At 36.6% G+C, this 22757-nt stretch overlaps 1 protein-coding gene across 1 annotated transcript in view; it reads right to left on the reverse strand.

Moving 5' to 3' along the window:
• Positions 1-22757, reverse strand: part of MARCHF6 (membrane associated ring-CH-type finger 6) — an 82859-nt gene that overhangs the window by 34091 nt on the left and 26011 nt on the right. The window contains exons 4-15 of the mRNA XM_007961212.3: positions 22033-22176; positions 16875-16947; positions 13419-13587; positions 12198-12387; positions 10090-10151; positions 9466-9498; positions 6916-6967; positions 3297-3355; positions 2067-2147; positions 1756-1824; positions 1601-1675; positions 662-796 (exon numbers count right to left, since the gene is read on the reverse strand). Coding sequence (XP_007959403.1) covers positions 662-796; positions 1601-1675; positions 1756-1824; positions 2067-2147; positions 3297-3355; positions 6916-6967; positions 9466-9498; positions 10090-10151; positions 12198-12387; positions 13419-13587; positions 16875-16947; positions 22033-22176 — 1142 coding nt within the window. The remainder of the gene's footprint in view (positions 1-661; positions 797-1600; positions 1676-1755; positions 1825-2066; positions 2148-3296; positions 3356-6915; positions 6968-9465; positions 9499-10089; positions 10152-12197; positions 12388-13418; positions 13588-16874; positions 16948-22032; positions 22177-22757) is intronic.

The following is a 22757-nucleotide window of genomic DNA, read 5'->3' on the forward strand; positions in this document are numbered from 1 at the left end:
TGTCTCTACTAAAAATACAAAAATTAGCCAGGAATGATCCCAGCTACTTGGGAGGTTCAAGCAGGAGAATCACTTGAACTCAGGAGGCGGAGGTTCCAAGATCATGGCACTACATTCCAGCATGGGCAACAGAGCAAGACTCAGTATCAAAAAATAAATAAATAAATAAAGGTAACCCATCAGGCCAGTGAATTGGAATCATAAAGGACCCTCATTGTAATTCTATACTTAAGGTGCCTAAATCAAAGTGACTTTAAATATCCGATCCTGCAAAACCATATCCTTTTGGTTATTTTCCATCATTACAGTTCCTTGAGGTCTGAGATACACTCACATCATACAAAATTCCAAGAATCTGTATTAGAGGATGGCTAAAGTATATACAAAGTATGATAAAATGAGTACTCTTATTTTTTTCCTCAGTTGAATCATCTTTCAAACTTAGACAGAAATATTAAAACTTGCCAATTATGGAGACAAACAACTAAAGAAGTTAAAAGCAATTAAGTCAAAGTCCCCTATAAGTTATTCCCTCTTAGAATAAAATAGTAGAGAATATGATTTAGGTAGGAAATCATCATAGCCTTTGAAACATGACTGGTGGTGAAAGCAAAAGTCCTTTTTACAAATGTATAGCATCAGCATTTCCCTGTGGACTTACCTCTCTCAGTAACAGAATGAAGGAGGCAAAGTAGAAGACATATACCATTCCCACTAGCCAATGCAGAAACATGGTAGTACCTGGAGCTGACTGAAAGCTCAGTTCTCGATCTTTCAGAGTAGCATCAAACATTTCCTGAGCCAAAAGAGGACAGGTAAGAGAGATCTGTGCCGCCTACATTTGCCAAATTAACATTTTCATCTTCTAGGAAATAAATAATCAATACACGTGCAAGGAACAATTTCTACAACTGCAGTTCACTTAATGTCATTCCACGGTGACACAGAACTACAAACAAGATTGGCTACTGCTTCAAATATAAAGAATGATAAACCAATTGGTAAAAGCTTTATTAATATTGATTCTATTAAAGAACTATTTTTGATGAATATAAAACCTTCTTTTCTTGGTTATAGGTCTGCATTCTTGAGAAGTTTTAAAAGTAAGGTATGGGAGGGTAAATGTTATCTCAGAACCAAAGACAGCTTTTCCATACATAAAACATTTTTGAAAAAATCAAAAACTGATTATTACTAACAGCAATTAAAGATTATAATCAAGACTGAGCATCTTAGTTAAATCAAATGATTAGGGTTAAATTTATTACTACAAAGACCGTTTCCTTATCAAATCACTCTATGTATATAATGTCTTGGCATTATCTATAAAAATTTAAGAGAGCAAAATGGGCAATAAAATTCTCCACTAGTTAATAGAAAGATTCCATCCAAAATATCCTGACATAAAAAATTTGCACAAAGCCTCAAAAACTCAGGTACTCAAGAAAAATTAACATTAAGACTCTATACAGATACACTTGCCAAAAGAATAAGGAAATTATCAAATATTTACTTTCCTTTAAAAAGAACCCATGCTGAAAACTTCCTTTTTTGAAGCCTTGAAATTATGCTATTATACAATAATTAATACTCAACTTACCAAGGAACAGATATCCAGCCACCAACCACAAATGAGAGGGAATACTCCAATTTCTACCACCACTAACAAAGAGACCTTAAGTGAAAATAAAGGTCATCAGTATCACCCAAATGTAGGAGAAATCATTTCCAATTTTAAGTTATAACAGGAATTACCTTAACAACAATATAGCAGACTCCTAGTAAGCGACGAGATCTATGAAATTTCACAAGAGTTGCCAAGCCCTACAGCATCAGGTCAAGGAAAAACTGAGTATTTAAAGGTACAATGAAACAGGTAACTCCTTAGCCAACATTTAGTATTTTTCGACAGAATTAATTTATTTCACATTTTGTCCACTGACCCTTACTGCAAATACCAACAACTTTTACTAAGAGGACAAGGAGAGACAAGTTTTACCATTAATGAAGAGTTCTTTGGTATGAGTAACATTAGTGAACACCCAAGTTGGTTCATTAAAGGATACATGACAAATTATCAATGTTATTGCTAAAAGTATATACCCAACTATGGTTGTGATTAGGCCTTCAAAATGAGATGCTTGGACCTGGAAATAAGAAAAAAATAAATAAAATTTAATTTTACGACATATCCTACACCCCAGTTTTCCCATATTAAACAATCAAAATGACTGAAGAGAATTGTCGAGACAATTTATAACTAGAAAACAACTGTAAAATCTCCTTTGGATGACATCTCTGAAAACCAAATTCTCTCACTGACTGTTACAAATTACTAAAAAATGAAGAAAAATTAAATAACACTTTACCCAAGGAGACAAAATAACAGTAGAGTAGACAAAATAACTATTTTACAAAAACAAGAGCCCTGTAATACAACAGCCTGCCCTCTACTCTCACTGTAAAGCAGATCTGCTAAAAGCTAACCACTGAAAGCAGAACACACTGCCCAAGTCACCCACCAGCCGGGTAATATCCTAGCCACCTCATTTCTTACCACTAGAAGTAACTGTTCAAGTTTCCCTTGCTCTGCAAATCTGTACCATTCTCAACTTACAGAAAGAATTTTGAAAGTAACAAACAATGCCTATCAGTATTTTTTGATTTCTGAGTTTCAGATAGCAAGTGGCAATAGTTTGGAAAGTCAAAAATTTTCAAAACACTTATCTGAACCTTTCAAGTTCTTGCATTCAACTAGTGAGAATCAGATGTGTATTAAATATTAGAACACTTCAGAATGTGATCTCTCAGATCTTATATATACAAACTGAGCATATGATCCCAGATAGTCAGCTCTTCCTTAAAAGACTAAATTCTTCTAGGGACCCAACAGAGAAATAATAATCCTTCCAAAATTTATTTAACTCTGGAGAATACTGATAAAATGTCAAAACTAAAGTACTCTAGAAAACACTACAACCCATTATTCCAAAATAGTCTATCCTTTTTTAATTGATTGATATCTTGTTACTTTTCTAAATTCAGCAGGGGGCACCTGCAGAAAGGGAAAGAAGTGAACATACAAGTTCTTAAGATGGATTGAAAATCAGCCTGTGGGAACGCACTAACTCTTGAGCCACTGTTATTTAAAAAAAAAAAAGAGAGAGGGTATTGCCTAACTATTCCCTTGCATAATGCCAATTAAGAAATGATGTAACTCTTTAGAATGCTATTTGATTAATAATCACATTTGGGAGTAATGAATGAAAATAATTTTGTAAAAGTATTATACTCACGTGTTCTTCAAATCCCAAACCAACAAGGGAGAAATGACCAATATGGTAAGGGCAAAATGCTAAAAGGGGGGAAAAAAACTCAATGAAAACTTCAACATCAAAACAATGTACACTCCTACAATCCGCCACTAAAAGGAACCAGGGCTTCTTGGAGAAATGAAAGATTCCAGAACTAGGCTAAAAATACACTGCCTAGGACATTCTCTGTAACTAGAGAACAACCAAGTTATTAAGGTCTAATAAGGCCATGCCAAATCAACAGAGAAACCATTGTGAAAACAGGCCAAAGAGAGAATATGAGTATCAAAAAGAATAATGACCAAAACTGATGGAAAAACACTGAACATATACAAATCCATGAGCTTATGATGCTCAAAAAAGGAAAAGCCCAAAATAATAATCATGAAAAGAGAAAAAGCAACATCAAATAAAACACTTTCATGTTTTGGAAGCAGTTGGCACACCAACTGGAATAGTTAATGTGCCAATTCCTTATTCTGAAAACTAAAATTAATGGGAAAAAAATAAGCATCTGTCCTACTTGTCCTGGACAAACAGGTTCAGGTTGACTGAATAGTCCCAAATTGATGAGAATTTCTTCTTCTTTACAGAAAAGTCAGCCAATAAATGTAAAAAATGACAATTTAAAAATCACCATTTTGCCACCCCTAACACCGTAAGTGATTATGGCAAGGACCATTAAGAGCTAACAAAAATCATTAAGTGGAAGGTTGATGGAACACTGTAAGACACTAAAATATCACTCCCAACAGATTATCTTCTAATGGTAAAGGGAAAAATAAAACCTAACATTAGAGGCCCAGGTTGATATAACCTGAATCCAGTGATAAAAGTGGATAATCCAACATAAGTATCTCAGCTCCTCACATACACTATTAATAGGCACAGTGTGACCAGTGATGGATTTGTCCCAGATGTATTGAACCTGAATCTAATTAAGGCCCTTAGATCTGACTTCTAGTTTAAGAGAAATATGGGAGACAAAGGATAAAGGCAGAGGACATCTGGGAAGCAGATGGACAGATGTAAAACACAACATGCTGCAAGAACAGTTAACCTAATCCCAGCAACAAATCAATGGCCAAAAAGGGTGAGTTGGGGGAAGCAAAGAGAAGAGTACTCTAGATTAAAAGACTAATAACTTATGACTTAACAACTAAAAGTAATATGTGGACCTTATTTGGATCTTCATTAAAAGAAACCAACTGCAAAATGGTATCCAAGGGACAACCCAGAAAGTTTGAATATGATGGATTATTGGAAAATATTAAATTCTAATAATTTTGTAAGGTGAGATAATGGCATTACAGCTAAGTATGAAAATCTTTTTAAAATCTTTATAGTAAGAATTTTTATAGTCTTCTTTTTCCTCAAGTCTTTCTGGCTAAATTTTACTTCAGTCTTAATAATAAAATGCAGTTATCTTTTCTTTATGGTAGAAATAAATTGACAGCACAGATTACCAGGGGAGTGGGAAACTCAATCACAGAAGTCAGAGTGAATCTACTAGGGATCTGGCCTCTAACCCTTTCTCACTATTTCATGGGTAGGAATCTTTTTGAACATGTATTCCCAATATATTTAAATTTATTTATAAATTATATATATATATATAGATGTATTAGTTTACTAACATATTGTGTGCAATATAAAGCAGAAGAAATTTAAAAAGGTAAGAAAAAAAGCTGTATGCTGAATTTTGCCTATTTTGCTCTCATATCCCAGTCTGGAGACGACTCAACTAGGCCCCTGGGAAGGGTAAGTTTTAACTCTATTTGCAGAGGTATTAAATAATTATTAACCTTAAACACCAGTTGCAACAATAGATTTCTATCCCATTACACACGAACTAATGGAAAAAGGACAATTTCTCAGGATTGTCACCTTCTACTGGAAGACCACAGCTTTGTCAAATTATATTTCTGCAAAGCGTATGACCACAAGAGTCAAAACATTGCCTATAGAAAACTTCCAACAGAGCAACCCATGCAGGAAAAAAAAAAAGGAGGGTGTTTAATCCCAATGATTAAAAGAAAAAGTATGTTCCTAATGGAAGAAAACTTGTTTCATTTCCAAAAGATCCTAACTATATAAAAAAACATAAGTTTACTAAGAAAATTCTTTTCGCAGTATAAGCTCAGGAGGTTGGATTAGAAAAAGCTTTACTTAGATTTCTATAATTTCTATTTACTTAGATTTCTATAAATGAGAGTTCTTATTTGTATAATTCATGTTTTAAATGTGACCTGTTTCTACAAACATTAATTTAGCATTAAGCTTTTCTGCAAGAGTAAAGACCTAAATCTATAGATCATTTTTTCTCTCAAAAACAAATACAGTCAAGATCAAAACAGTTTCAGTCTATATATGAATTATATCACATAATGAAAAATAAATGCAGAATAACATACAGACACCCCCACATGCAAGGCAAACAAAGAATGAGCTTCCTATTAAATCTGTAATTTTGTGAGTATCTACTAAAAATTAAGAAATCAATGGAAGTATCCGAAATACTGTTAACAAAATACAAGTAAATTTCTCTTCCTCTTTTACACATAATACACAGAAATCAATTTTTGGTCTCATCTTCAGTCCAAATATTCAAAGCCCCTTACACCACATGGCTTCTTATTAAAGATATCTGCTTTACACGTCACAATGTAGTCCCCAACAGAGCAAATAACTTGCAATTTGGTGGAAGAAGCCTTGGGAAATCTCTACTCATCCTCTTCAGCAGAACTAAGGGGTAAATCCTATGTACTAAGGAAGGAATTTCTCATAGATTATCCCTATATAGGGATATGTTGCCTGAGTTCTCTCAGACACAAATCATAGGACACCTAACAGTAACCCCATTCTATCAGACTCTACCTCCTCACCCCTCAGAGATACAGAAACTGAATTCTAAGGCCTTGGTTTACTCAACTTAGTTTTCCTTACCTCTTCTGGAAAGGAGAAAAACCTCTGTCAACAGTGTCTCCTTAACCTTGCCTTTCTTTCTCTAATTACTCCCAATGGGAAGGACCACCATGTGTTGTCAAAGAATCCTCACAGCTGCCCCCACAGAAGTGCTTGGAAGTGAATTTGCATGTGCTGGAATCTGGTTCTAAGGGGGGCTCACATTTGGGGAAGGCTTACTGTCTTCCCACAAGCCTACACCCAGCTCTGGTAACAGCTCCCAAGTCAAGATCTCTAGAAGGCAATGGTCAGGATTTTGACAGATGAAAACAAGATCTTCCAGCATAGGGGAGAGCACACAGACAATCAGCATAAAACTAATTCCAGAAGTGGGAAACTGTCTATTCTCAAGTCAGTCTAAAACCAGCTTCTACCAAAAACAAACAAACAAACAAAAAAAAACCCAGAAATGCCCAACAGAAGGAGAGACAAGTAGGTAACTGCAGTCACTGCTGCTTAGGAAAGTATCTGTCTGTCTGGGGCCTATCTATACAGGTATTTGTATCTGAAACTATTTTCATATACTGCTTAGTATTTATTTTTATGTTAAAAAAATAATAAATCTATAACAAAGCTCCTACAAAACTAAATTCCTACTATAATACTATAAAAAAATAAAAGCACAAACACAACTTACCAAAAACAAGAATGAACAGTGTATTTAAAGATACCACCCAGAAGACATGTTCCTAAAGGAAAAAAGCATCAATAAAGCATATTCAATTCATATTTAATATATGTTTAATTGGACTATTCCACTTACTTAGCTAGAACCAAATACTAAAAACAGCTAAGACTGAAATTTTCCCTCTATTGTTTTGGGATTTCAATCTAGACATAATATGTAACTTTCATTTTTCATTAGCTAGCTCATACAACTAAGCCTAACACAACTCAAAAATGTTACATGTAGAAAAAACAAATTAATTTATAAATACTTCCTTTTTAGAAATAATCTTAACACAAATTACATAGATTTTCATAAATACCAGATTTCATTTAAATCAAATAACATCGAAAATTTCAAATGGAGAAAAATTTGAAAGCCAAATTAATTGTAAACATCACGTTAATGTCAACTGCAGTGTTTCTTTCAACATCTACTCTGCTTTCTTGACAGCTACAAGGCCACTACTGCCTGGCTACCTCTCCTTTGGAAAACTCTAGCTTGATCTCCCTCTGGTCCCCTCACTCCCTGTGGTGCGCTAATTTTCTTTGTCCTGTCTCACCTGACCATCTGGTCACCTCCCACAGTTACATACTGTCGCCTCTAAGGTGACAGCTGTCTACCCATTCCTTCAGTCATGTTGCACACACTTTAGCTATGCCCCATGCTGACACTGACCAGACTGCCCAAGTCCATTCATTTATGCCCACAACCTTTCCTAACCATCAGGTTAAATGATCCTTCGAAAGATCTTTTGTCTAAAAAAAGGATTTCTCTGTTCAGGTCCCCTAATCTTCCACAAATCCAACCAGCAAGAAGGGTAATTCGTTTGTAAATGACTACTACATTTCTTCTCACCATGTTGGCTCAATTTTTTCAACCTCTCTGCCTTAAGGGCTCCTAAATTTTCCCTATCCTCAACATATTTTATGCTTCAACCTCTAAGTTATCTTCACTGAAAATCTCCTGCTGACAAACTCCATTCCACTAAGAAAGTCCTAATCAAACTCCCTTTTGTGCCCCTTGTGTCCTGTGCACACTTTTTGTCACTGAGTCTCCAAAACGTTCCTTTTTTACATGTGCATTTCTCTCTACCTCAACATAGAGCATCTTTGAGAACAGGGACCCTGTCTCATTCATCACTGAACTCCCCAGTGCCTATCACAATAGCTGGCACACGTCTTCATATTAAATATTTTTTACTAAAATAATGAATTCATCCTGTCAAAAGTTTTTCCAATAATTCAAATGGGCTTCAGTCAACACCACTACCTTAATGACTTCTGTCCGTCATTTATGAGGAACTGGCAGGGTAATAAATATAAATCAGTATGTGGCCAAATAATGCTTTCTATACTGACTGTGATCAAACCATGACTAGAAGCTCACTAATACCACATTCCCACTAAACTGTGGAATTATACCAGATATGTTCCTAAAAATCTACACACTGCTAAATTCAACATCCTCTTCTGGTTAACATCTGGAGCCAGCCTGAGGAGAAGGCCAACACTGAGGACAGCAAAGGAGATAGATGGAGATATCTGGGTCTCTGAGGACATTGTTGGGCTTACGGATCAAGCAACCTCAAGCTCATTCTTCCTCCGGACTTCCTGTTTTACTAATATTCCAACCAGCAGGGTTCTGTTACCTGCAGCCAAAGTCATCTTAAGCTATTTAAAAATCTCAAATGGCAAATAACTTCATATTACAGGACCTGAAAACAGCATCATTTCTTCTTTAAAGAACAACTTCTTTAAAGAATTGCTCTCACCTTAGAGTTGCAACCTTTACTAATAAGGCAGAGTTCCTAGGTAAAGATAGGTGGGGTTCAGCAAACAGGAAAACCTAACATCAGCCTGGGGTGTCTAACTGTGTAAATATGCAAAACCACTTTGCTTCCACCAGTACAGGCAATAAACACTGCAAGATGGAACTTTAAAAGAAGACCAAGTTCTTTTTAACTACCATTAACTTTGAAGTTTATTTTCTTTACTAAAAATCAAATATTTAATAATTTTTTAAAAATAGTTATTACCTTTATGCTTTTTTAATATTTTCAGCACACTAAACATACAATCTTCAACATATAAAGTAATCAAAAGCCAAAAGGCATCTTGACCTTTACTACATACTATAAATGTGAAGTTTCTGAATCACTAAGACAACTCCAATTCTGTCATTAAAAAGAATTCGCTTTGGCGGGGTGCAGTGGCTCACGTCTGTAATCCCAGCACTCTGGGAAACCGAGGTGGGTGGATCACGAGGTCAGGAGATTGAGACCATCCTGACTAATACGGTGAAACTTCATCTCTACTGAAAATACAAAAAATTAGCTGGGCGTGGTGGCCGGCTCCTATAGTCCCAGCTACTCGAGAGGCTAAAGCAGGAGAATGGTGTGAACCCAGGAAGCAGAGGATACAGTGAGCCGAGATCTTGCCACTGCACTCCAGCCTGAGTGACAGAGAGAGACTCCATTATAAAAATAAATACAAAAATAAATTAATTAGTTTCACTTACCAGAAAAACTAGTGATCCATCAAGTCCTAGCATCTAAAAATAAACAAAAACGATAAGCATTAAGATTCAACAGAACTTTCTATCCTAATTTATGAAAAGCCTCATTTTTCTTTTCAATATCTTTAAACATAGTCCTCCATCCACAACTTTCCATTACTTCCTATCATTTTCAGAAAATAAAAAAATTTCTGTTTCTGAATGACAGTTTTATATTTTGAGTCTCCTTTTACTCAAAATTACATGATTTATAAAGTCTAAAAAAATTCCATCTTGGATTCGTTACTGAAGATATAGAGCTAATTAAGAGTACTTCATAATACAACTGTATTATTTTGTCAACTGAAGCATGAAAATACTATTTAAATTTAAATTGTTATTTTGTTTTTCAAAAGTCCACAATTTCAGGTAAAGCATTTCCTAAATGGAACAAGGTTTCGTAAGAGAGAAAAAAAAGCCACCAACATCACAATATTTTCACCACAAACAGTATATCACTTAACTTTCACTAGGAATGAAAATTCCAGTAACTTTTCATCAACTGTAACCATAACATCTAAATATAACAAAGTTTAAAATATATTTTAGGATTAAAACACCAGGATGCTTGACAGAAAAAGGTCTTACTCTTTCCCATGTAAGCTCTTCAGCAGCTCGGTCCCATTCTAAAGCATTCCAATTCATGTCATCTGAAAATATAATTGCAATTTAAAGATTACTGATGGAATTTGAACTAAAAATAATAAATAATAAAAAAATAATAAAATGCACTAAAAATAGTAAAACTTAGTACTTTGTAAGCTGTTGTTGAGAAGCTAAGTCACATTTCCATACCAAGTATTTGCTTGTCAGGGAACAAATAAGAATAAAAACATACATATAAATAAATACTACATATAAAATAATGTAATCCTAGATTGAGATAAATGCCAGAAAGGGAACAAACAGGGTTATGTGAAAGAGAGGAATTCGATAGCTCTAAGCCAGGAAAGAATCTGGCAGATTTGAGAAAAGGAAACCAGGGGACTAGGACATTCTGAGTAATGATATGGGTAGTAGAAGACAGAAATCAGATCATACAAGAGGAATGTGGAGTCTGGATTTTATTATTTAGTAATGGGAAAACTACTAAAAGATTTAAAGGCAGCAGAGTAATATGAATTATGTGGAGCAAGAATGGAAGGAGAAAGAATAGTTAGGAGCTACTGTATTAGATCGAGAGAGAGAAATAATAGCCAGACCCAAAGGTAGCAGCAAGCTGTATTCTCAGAGCCTCTGACCTCTCCCTGCAAAGGTTCCCTGTTACCATTACACAAGCCACTTTTCATCATCCTTCAGAGGTCTCAGCTCAAATACCAGGTACTCTGAGCTACCTGGGAAACCTTATTTAAGACAGGTCTCGGCTGGGCAAAATGGCTCATGCCTGTAATCTTAGCACTTTGGGAGGCTGAGGCAGGAGGATCACTTGCGCCCAGGAGTTCAAGACCAGCCAGGACAACAGGGAGAACCCATCTTTACCAAGGAAAACAAAAACAAAAACAAAATCAGCTGGGCATGGTGGCACACACCTGTGGTCCCAGCTACTTGGGGAGTTCAGGTAGGAGGATCACTTGAGCCCAAAAGGTCAAGGCTGCAGTGAGCTGTGTTCCTGCCACTGTACTCCAGCCCGGGTGACAGGGCAAAACCTTGTCTCAAAAAAAAGTAAATTAATTAAAAAGGTCTCTCCCCAACGGCATCCTCAGAGCAACCTGCACAACACTTATCACACGACATGTCTTTCCTACTTTTTCACTAAACCAGAAACTCCAGGAATGCAGCAGTCTAATGTTTTGGTCACAGTTACATGCTCAGTGTCTAACAGAGTGCCTGACACAAAGAGACAATCAAGTATCAGGCATGCCAAGTAGACCTAGAGACAGTGCAAAGCTTGACAGAAAAACTGTGGTGGGAGGGAGGAGGGGAAGTGAGTGACCAACAGCTGACTGGCAGACTCTGTCTTGGATCTTTTTTTTTTTTTTTTTGAGACGGAATCTTGCTCTGTCACCCAGGCTGGAGTGCAGTGACATGATCTCAGCTCCCTGCAACCTCTGCCTCCTGGGTTCAAGTGATTCTCCTATCTCAGCCTCCCAAGTAGCTGGGATTACAGGCGTGCGCCACCACACCAAGCTAATTTTTGTATTTTTAGTAGAGATGGGGTTTCACCATGTTGGCCAAGCTGGTCTCAAACTCCTGACGACCTCAAGTGATCTACCCACCTCCTGTCTTGGATCTTATTTTATATGCTAGAGTTTACACTGCTAGAAAATGAGATATTGATTTATTTGGATGGCACCTTGTCTGCAGTATACACTTCAAGATTCTTTTTCAATTTTAAAAATTGCACTGACTCAAGGGACATGGAAAGAGAGAAGCAAATGAATGTAGTAAATCTGTACCAAAGTCCTTTATTTTAAAAAAAAGTAGTACCTAATCCAACTTAAAAAATAATTTCTTCCTATCTATCCTATAAAAAAAATCTCTGTGTAAAAAGGATTTTAAAACATAAAACATGCTGTTTCATAGAAAAAAACATATTTATGTACATCCATAAATGCCAGTTTGCCAAAATAAAGTAAAAATAAGTTAGAAATAGAACTTCACAACATTAAAATTTGAAAATGCCAGCCCTTTTCCTCAATGCAAGTTGAGAACAGATTTGCAGTGCTGAAGACTGAGGACACACAAGCAGCCATTACCCTGGGCTCCGTTATTAGCATCTGCCGCATCTTCCACACCAGCGTCATCTTCCTCCTCATTGTCCTCCTCCTCCTCTTCTGCCTGGTCATCCTGGGCATCAGGGTTTTCCCCCACCACTGCATTCTCAGCTGGTGGGTTAGCAGGCTGATCAGCAGCAACATTTTCTGCACCATTTCCTCCTGCTGGAGCCTAAAATCACAGAAAAGCCCAGAAATTTAGATCCACTTGTCTGTTTTGCTCTGTCTCCAAATCACATTATTCTTGCTAAAACAAACAAACTGGGCCAGGTGTAGTGGCTCATGCCTGTAATCCTAGCACTTTGGGAGGCGAAGGCAGGCAGATTGCTTGAGCCCAAGAGTTCAAGACCAGCCTGGCCAGCACAGCAAGACCCTGTCTCTACATAAAATTAAGAAGTTAGCCAGGCATGGTGGTTTGCGCCTGTAGTCCCAGCTACTCAGGAGGCTGAGGTAGGAGGATCTCTTGAGCCCGGAGGCTGTAAGGTTGCGGTTAGGTGGGATCATGCCACTGCACGCCAGCCTGAGTGACAGAGCAAGACCCAATCTCAAAAAAACAAAACAAACAAAAAACTAGAAAACAAATATAAACTCTACCAAACTCTTTTTAAAAAGAAAACCTTTCAAAGACATCTTTTTTAAATGTATCCGATGTGGGATCAATTTTAGTATATAGGAACATAACCTCACTTCATAGTGCACATATTCGTTCAGTATAATTTAGCGGATTAACAGTTCACAAACCATTATAGAAAATGGTTAACAAACCTGACTCTCCTAAAAACATCATTCTGTAGTCCTCCTTATGGGACAGCCTTTGTCTTTATTGACAGCATCAGGGATGAAAATACATTTTTTTAAAAATGCACATACATATATACATATACGCAACTTAATTCTGTTATCAAACACTTGAGGAAATGTTTTCAAATTTCTGCTCAGTGGGTAAGACTGTGCACACGGACTTTAGTATGCCCCCAATGCTGTCCCTACTCTAGCTAGAAAATTAAGAGGCAAAGTTATAACAACACTTTCTTGATTTTTCACATCTCTCTTCATCTTCGCCCAAACCTTTCCACTGCCCTCCTTTGTAATAACAAAAGAACATTTATGAGGGACATGGAAGTCAAGGGTTTGAGTCTTAGAGACAGACAATAATTCTCATGACCTACCTAAGTAAAATCAATTTTGGAGAAGGGGAGTTACCTCATTTTGGTGATGTCCCGCAGCATTGAAGGGTGGGGCAGCGTGCTCCAACCAAATTGGTGCTCCCCCATGGACTATCTGCTCTCTCAACCACACCAGGCTGATGAATGCACACAGTGTGCATGTCACCACAAAACAACCCTGCAAACAATCTGCCAACAAATTTTCCCTATTAAAAAAAAAAAAAAGTACATATAATTACTCCAAAGAACACTTAAAATTAGGAAAATAAAGGTAAAATGTTTTATTTTACACTAAGTCTCAGGAAAAAAACAGCCAGAAAAATAAATAATAATTTTTTGGATGAAAATCTCAAGTTTCTCCAACAGAACTATTTGTGATTATGGTGAAATTCTATTTATAAGAGAACCTATACATATTTATATACTTGTATTATATATCTTATTTAGGCATCAAACACCATCAAAACTATATGGAAATTACCTATCCATAGCCTATCTTTTGAAAATGGCCTAGAAACAGAAAGGCAGAGAGCAAAAAAGACAAAAGCAGTCTAATACTTGACAAAGGCCATGCATTAAACTTATGTAATTTACCAAAGGTTAAAAACTCTGTCCAACTCTAAGAATTTCTGTATCCTTATTTTACACACGTTTAAAAATGTGATTAGCTGACACCTGAACTCACACAAATTAACAGAATCATCAAATCAGAAAAGAGGAGAAGCTCCTCCAGACAAGTCTAATGACAACATAAAGAAATGAAGGTTAAGAGATGTTCAGGATGCCATATGTAAGACAAAGAGGTCTATTACAAATTTTATAGAAGTTTGTCACTTGGCCAGGCGTGGTAGCTCATGCCTGTAATCCCAGCACTTTGGGAGGCCAAGGCAGGCGGATCACTTGAGGTCAGGAGTTTGAGACCAGCCTGGCCAACACGGTGAAACACCATCTGTACTAAAAATACAAAAATTAGCCAGGCATGATGGTGTGCGCCTATAATTCCAGCTACTTGGGAGGCTGAAGCAGGAGAATAGCTTGAACCCAGGAGGTGGGGGTTGCAGTGAGCCGAGATTGAGCCACTGCACTCCAGCATGGGTACAGAGTGAGACTCTATCTCAAAAAAAAAAGTTTTTCATTCAGAAAGCAAATCAAGTTTTGATGCTAACTGCAAATATACCAAAAGTGTATTCGTTTCTCAACAAATCCAGAAAGGTGAAGTATGGTTCCTTTAGTAATCATACAAGAAAATGCATCAAATGTTGTGATACCAAGGACCATTTTCTCCTTTTCCTCTCTTAAGAGGTTTATCTTTCCTTCCCTAGTCCATGTTTATGATTTCAGAATTATTCACAGATAACTCAAACACCTCTGAACTCTTAGCCACTGGAAAATCCATTATTTTAATGGAATCACTTTTTTCCTCCATAGAAAACCTGAGAAGGGTCAATCTCGTAGACCTTGACCCAGCAGCTCCAAACTTAAACTAAACTGGCATGGCCCCTAGAAAATATAGTCTGCAGTATGTCCTGAATCAAAAGAGGAATCCTAACTACCACCTTACTAAGGAACTCTCCAGGCTATTACATTCTGAAAGGTTTGGACCAAAATATCCCCTTTATATCTTCCTTGCTATCAGCAATAATCCTAACTGTCTGTTACAGATTTTAAACATTTGGTGACAAACTCTAGTCCTTTTCGCTTATTCCTTTAATCTGGGCTGGTTTTGTGAATCCTGGAGAGAGGTGATGCTGCCTAAGTTCCAGAGCCCAGAGGAGGGCTTGCAAGCTTCCTCTCTTGCCCTTTTAGAATGCTGCCCTGAGACTACCATGTAAAGAAGCTCCACTAGCATTCCAGAAGAGGCCATAAGGAGGAGAACCAAGGCATCTCAGATAAACCATCTTAGATCATTAAGTCTCAGTAAAACAGCTGAGTGACCTAAGCAAGCCCAATAGTTGAAAAGTTCAGCTGAGCCCAGCCCAAACTGCTGACCCCAGAATTATAAGCAAATAAAATGGTAGTTGTTTTAAACCACTAAGGTTTGGGACAGTTTGTTTTGTAGCAATAGATAACTGATACAGTGCACCTAGAGATGACCTCAATTACTGAGCTACAGAATATATAGAAACTGATAAGCCATCAAGGAAATTTAAAGTAAAGTTTCACAGAAAAAAAAAAAATTCTATAGAGTACAAAATATTACTCAAAAAAAAAGTAGTTTGGCCACAACTGTTATCAGAAAAACTGGCTCAATTTTTCAAACTGTAAAAGGCAGCTTAGGACTATAAAACCAAGCCATGTTTGTAATTTAGTTTGACAAGCCCCACTAGGCTTCCAGTGGTCCTCTGTAGTCAATGAATAGTCTATTGAAAGCAATTCAGGTGACCCTCAAACCAATCAGGTCAGAGGAAAAAAGAAGCCTGCCAATATAAGGCAAGCAACAATGCTTAATGTCAAGATATAGTAAAGTAACTACAGGCAAGTTTTTAGCATTTATATTCTAATAATCATGGAAAACATTTAAAAAATAAATCTGAGTTCAAATGTGCATGTTAAAAACGTATTAAAATGAACTCTTGGTCAAGCACAGTGACTCATGCCTGTAATCTCAGCACTTTGAGACACTGAGGTGGGCAGATTACTTGAGGTTAGGAGTTTGAGACGAGCCTGGCTATCATGGTGAAACTCCATCTTTACTAAAAAAAAAAAAAAAAAAAAAAAAAAATTAGCCTGGCTTGGGACCACACGCCTGTAATCCCAGCTACTCAGGAGGCTGAAGCAGGAGAATCATTTGAACCCAGGAGGCAGAAGTTGCAGTGAGCAGAGATCACACCACTGCACCCTACCATAGGTAACAGAGTGAGGCTCCATTTAAAGAAAAAAAAACAAAAAACTCTTATGAACATAAGACAGTAGCATATATTTCAAACTGCATGACAGCCTATTTAGAAAGTCATCCCAGCTGTGCGCGGTGGCTCATGCCTGTAATCCACGTATTTTGGGAGCCCGAAGTGGGTGGATCACCTGAGGTCAGGAGTTTGAGACCAGTGTGGCCAACATGGTGAAACCCTGTCTCTACTAAAAATACAAAAATTAGCCAGGCATGGTGGCGGGTGCCTGTAATCCTAGCTACCAGGGAGGCTGAGGCAGAAGAATCACTTGAACCCAGGAGGCAGAGGTTGCAGTGAGCCGAGATAGCAACACTGCACTCCAGCCTGGACAACAGAACAAGACTCCATCTCAAAAAAAAAAAAGAAAGAAAGAAAAGTCATCCCATCATTACAAAACAGTCCCATGAAACAGGTATGTTTTAAAAGAAATGTCATTTACATTTATCAGCTACATCTACTGCAGCTGAAACTGTTAGTGTAATAGACAAAAATTATTTTTTCTCAAAACAGAAGAATTTACAAATTATAATAAAAACAAATATGCAAGGAAAAAAGCAAGCATCATCTACATCATGCAACATTCATCACACAGGTTCAATACTCACGTCGACAGCATATCTAATGGCAGTGTCAGTAGTGAGCTCACAGAGCCAGTAAACAAGCACTTGTAGATGCGGCCTACCGAAAAAGAGCATGATGGCATACAGTCACAACTCGCATCATGAACTCATATAGCTGCTCAAGAAAGCAGAAGTAACGTGGAACACCACAAATGCCACTGAAATAAACATTTAGTCTTTACAAACCTAAGTCTCAAAATATTAAATTTTTAAAAACATGATCAAGCACAAATAGAGTGACAATGAAGAGTAAATGTTACACAATCATGTTTAGTGCTTAGATTCTCTCTAGGTTTACTTTTTTTTTTTTTAATTGAATGAGCTTAGATATTTGAAAAGCAAAATCTAAAGTAAAGATCTCCAAAATTATAATATAAAGAATTTCTTAAATTCTAGAATTCCAAAATTCATTAAGTCTGCTCACGACAATAAAATGTTTCAGTTTTGGAAGTATAAGTCTTTGAAATTAAGAGAATTTTTCAGTACAGTATGTACTGCAATGCCATAAATGGCAACCTGACAATCAATATTTGAAAAGCACAGATTCAGAGGTTCTCTAAAATACAGAATATATTACTCTAAATTCTGGCCATTCAGAGAAAGACAAAGTTTGGGTGAATGTACTGCTATCAAGGTAGAAAGTCTTTTAGTTAGGAAGGCAGAATTCTAGACAGAATGAGATAACAGACCACAGATTTGAAAATGGGGCACAAGAATAAAAACCTGAGGCTTTCTTTCAAACCAGTACTTGTGTATTAGCTTAAGCATTCCCTATACAGCCTTGTATCAGAGACTTCAGTTCAGATTTTCAGTGGCTTCAATGGCTGTTTTCAAAACCAAGTCAAAATGGAAAGGTAGGAAAAGAATTTCGGTAATAAAAATTACTTACATGTGTTTATAAAATACTCACGCAAGTATGCTTGTAACAATGTAAAACTGACAAACCAAATGTTTAGATAGGTAAATGAATTCATATGCAATAGGCCTTCTTACTACAGAGTGCTGTGCACTGTTAAAAAAAAAAAAAAAAAAAAAAGGCAGCAGAACACTCACTTACATGGAAAGACTGCCAGAATACGATGCTAAGCTAAAGAGAAAAGTTACAGAATATGTATCGTGTGATGTAATTTAAATTGTGCGTATCTGTATATAAACAAGTCAGAACAGAAATCAAGCTTGTGATTAATAACTTAAATCTTATAAGTCCTTACTTTTGCCTATTTCATCTACTGATTTCAGAGAGGAATGTAAGTCTTCCACTATGACTGTGACTGTTTTATGTATTTCAAGGCCCAGTTTTCTGGTGTATAAAAGTTCTTTAATTCTATTTTCTTAGTGGATTATGCCTTTTATTGATAGGAAATATAATGCTTTGTCCCATTTAGTGCATTTGAATGATATCTGGCTGATTAATATTGCTCTGGCTTTTTGTTAGCCATTTGCTAACAAAACTATTTTTGTATCTCTTTAGCATTAACCTGTGCTGCTTTGTATTTATCTCTTGTAGTAGTGCAAGTTTTATACCTACACATCTATGAAGCTCTCTCGTAACAGAGAAATCTAATCCCTGATGATTACGGACGTATTTAATTTCATTTCCCTACTTCCTTCCTCCGCCTTCCCTTCCTTTCCTGCCTTTGTTTGAAATTTCCAAATTTTATTTGCTGTTTCCTACTCATCCTATTTCTAGTCTTCTAGCTGTTGCCCTTGAGTTTTGTTATGTCTTTATTAAAGTACATTTTACATAAATCTTAAGCGTACAGATGGGTGAATTCTTAAAATATATATGTCTTGGGTAATCACCACCCAAATCAAGATGTTCAACACTTCCAGTTCCCCAGAAGGCTCCCTCAAGCTTCTTCCGAGGCAAAAGCCCCTGCAAAAGGTAACCATTATTCAGATCTCTATCACTATAGATAAATTTAACCTGTTTTAAAATTTCACACACATGCAATCACACAATTTTGTGCCTGGCTTGTTTTCTGTCAAAGAAGTAAAATTCATCCATGTTATTTCATGTCACAATAGTCAGCTTTTTCACTGCTATGTAGTATTCCATTGCATAAATAAACCACAATGTATCCATTCTACTATTAATAGGCATTTGACTGATCTCAGTTTTTAAGTACTATTAATAAAAATGCTGTGGTCGTTCTTATATATATGTCCTTTAGTGAACAGAAACTTCTTGTTCTGTTAGTTATATTCCCAAGAATGGAACTGCTAGATCATAAGGTATTTGTATACAATATTTAGCATCAGCAGATACTGCCAAACAGTTTTCCAAAGTGGTTATAACATATGCACTCCTCCTCAATCACTGTACACGTGTTCTAGATGCTCTACATCCTAAGCAACATTTGGCACTGTCTACTCTTTTTATTTTTAGTCACCCTCCTTGTGCATTTCTCTAATGACGCTGAACACTTTTTCATGTGTTTATTGGCTACTGTCATCCCTTGGTATCCATGGGGAATGGGTTCCAGGAATCTCCTCAATAATAAACAGATGCTCAAATTCTATAGTCAGCATTGCAGAACCCACAGATATGGAGAGCTTAGTATATTTAGCTGTTTTTCCAGAAATACCTGTTCAGACCTTCTGTCCACTGCTTAACTGAGATATGTTTGACCTTCTGTTATTGATTTATATATTCTAGATACAAGTCCTTTGTTGGATACGTGTACTGCAAATATCTTCGCTCATTCCATGGCTTGGTTTGCCTTTCAATTTTTTATTTTTTATTTATTTACTTTTTTTGCGTGCCAGAATTAAATTGCCTTTTATTCTTAAAAGTGTCTAAGGATGAACATAAGTTCTTAACTTTAATTATGTTCAACTTACTAATATTTTCTTTTATGCTTATTCTCCTATATTTTACTTTAGAAGTTTCTTTTTAACTTTCACATTCAGGCTTTTATCTCAAATTAATTTCTGGGTTACGTTGAGGTAATGATATGATTCATTTTTTTCTGTATGGCCATCTGGTTGTTGCAATACCATTTACCGAAAAAACCATCTTTTTTCCACTGATCTGTGGTGGCACTTTTGTCATTAATAATGAAACAATGTAGTTGTGAGTCTAGTTCTGGGTAGTTGTGAGTCTAGTCTACATTTTTAATGCACAGTTATGCTCTATTTTTCTACCTACATCTAGAACATCTATAATCTCCCCACAAATGAGATAAGCAATTTTAAAAGCTTGAATTTCTATCTTCCTGTCACAATTTCTCCCACATTAAGATCATCTGGAATTTCAGTTCCAGGCTGTTACCCAAAAACTATTAATTATTGTAGATTAACAATCGAGACTTAGCTATATGAAACACTTCTTTGAATCTCACATCTTTCTCTCTTTGATTCCTTGCTCATTTAGTAGAGTATATCCTCAGTTTTTTCAAAAAGGTTTAAGGTGGTAAATTTTCCAATCTCTCACATCTATTGAAACATCTGTAGTTTGTCCTTCTATCTGAGAGTAATTTGCAGGAAGGGAATTTTAGGTTCAAAAACATGAAATTTTGAGTTTCCACTGTCTTCGAGCATTCAACATTGCTAATTTTAAGTCTGATGCCACTCTGATTTTCTTTACTTTGTAGGATAATCTGGAAGCACACAATCTCTATACCTCTATCACCATCGCCACATTACCCAGCTCTGGAAAACTTGAGAATATGTCTAGGTTCATGAGACTTTTCCTTTACCATGGTCAGCTTTCTCTTTCAATCTAAAAGACACCAATTGTTTCCTCATCTCCACTGTCTCTTTTACCTTGTGGAATTACTTACTAGACAGATACTGAAAGAACTAGATTAGCCTCCATTTCTCTATATTTATTTCTCATAACTACTTTGTCCCTCTGAGTTTCATCCTGGGAGAACTCCTTCATACAATTTTCTAGCTAACTCACTCTTCAACAGTGCCTATATTCTGCTAGTTGGTGTATATTCCAAGAATTTCATTTCCATAGGTAATCAACATTATTTTACCATATTTTAAGGAGACATGAAGATATTAATTATGCTAATTTAAAATTTTGTTTAATGAATCTAATCTATATACTCTGCCACCCATATACTACATACTTCTCTCCATGTCTATAAGAACAACAAAGAATCCAAGAGGATTCTTTGGATTGATTAGGGGGGTTGATTAGCACATCAACCTCCCAAAGAGCCTCCTATATCTGAAAGATAAGCCTCCCAATTATTTAGGACCATTACATGTATGAGCATTTTTTAATTTTATTTTAATTTTATTTGTATTTTATTGAGGTGACATCTCACTCTGTTGCCCAAGCTGGAGTGCAGTAGCGTGATCTCAGCTCACTGAAACCTCCGCCTCCCGGGTTCAAGTGATTCTCCTGTCTTAGCCTCCCGAGTAGCTGGGATTATAGGCGCACACTACCACACCCGGCTAATTTTTTTATTTTTAGTAGAGCCGGGGTTTCACCATGTTGGTCACGCTGGACTTGAACTCCTGACCTCAAGCGATCCTCCCACCTCGGCCTCCCAAAGTGCTGGGATTACAGATGTGAGCAACCACACCCGGCCATGTGAGTATTTTTTTAAAGGAGGGTTGCGGAATCCCAAAAGAATTCATTTTTTGCAGTCCTTTCCCCCCCCCCCCCCCGAGACAGAGTCTTGCTCTGTTGCCCAAGCTGGAGTGCAGTGGTGCGATCTCAGTTCACTGCAACCTCCGCCTCCTGGGTTCAAGCAATTCTCCTGCCTCAGCCTCCATGTTGGCCAGGCTAGTCTCAAACTCCTGACCTCGTGATCTGCCTACCTCGGCCTCCCAAAGTGCTGAGATTACAGGAATGAGCCACCATGCCCGGCCATCTTTTGCAGTCCTTGAAAGCTCTAGTATACTTCAAATCCAGTTATGATTTGATTTTTTCAATGCATTCATGAACTTTCATGGTTAGCCATTCTGTATGCTGTGTTCTTTCCCATATTCATTCAAGAAACTGACCTGTTAAACTCATTCTTAGTTCAGATGAACATCTTCTAAATAAGGCTTTCCTAATATGTGACATTCTGACATCAAATAACTAAACATCAAATAGTAATATGATGCAATATTGCTTTATAATATCAAGTAGTTATGCAATGTTTAAATAATTCCAATAAGAGGCATGAATACTCACATGCTGTAAGAGGAACAACTCCCAACCAAGCAAAGGCCACAAGTGTATAATGAAACCAATATCGTATTGCAGTACCAATACTTGTAACCAGTCCAGCAAATATGTCTTGAATTGGAAGCCGTGAAGGCATATCTGGAGAATAAACTATAAGCAGAAAAAAAGTACTTAAAATTTCATGAAGATTTGAAAATAGCTTAATTCATAAATATAAAATAGACATTAATTAAACTTTCAATATTTGCCTTGTGCTTAATTTTTTTCTTATTAAAAGAAATAAAACAAATAGTTACGATATCACATTTACCCAAGAAGTCATTTATGAGGCAAATCACGTGTGAAACGTGGAAATCAACAAAGGCCTCTGAGCAGGAAAAAAAATTCAACAGATGTTCACATCCCTTGCAAATAGCCATAAACTTCATACAAGGCCCATTTACACATATTTTAACATTCAACCAATATAATCATCTGGTTTCCCAAATTATAAGAGATATAATAAAGCAAACAGGAGCAAAAGATGAAACTGAAAACACGCCATCAACACTCCCCCAAATATAAGCATTAAATAGCACTCAAAAAGCACAACAGTCTGTGGCAGATCATTTCACGTGGGAGCAAACATCCCACTGACATTTGTTAGCCACTTTCCCAATGTTAGCATAATACGTAAAATTTCAAATGATAAATTCAGATCTTCCCACTACTCTGCGAAATGTGGCTCAACA

The sequence above is a fragment of the Chlorocebus sabaeus genome, chromosome 4 (genome assembly GCF_047675955.1).
Source record: "Chlorocebus sabaeus isolate Y175 chromosome 4, mChlSab1.0.hap1, whole genome shotgun sequence".
Lineage (NCBI taxonomy): Eukaryota > Metazoa > Chordata > Mammalia > Primates > Cercopithecidae > Chlorocebus > Chlorocebus sabaeus.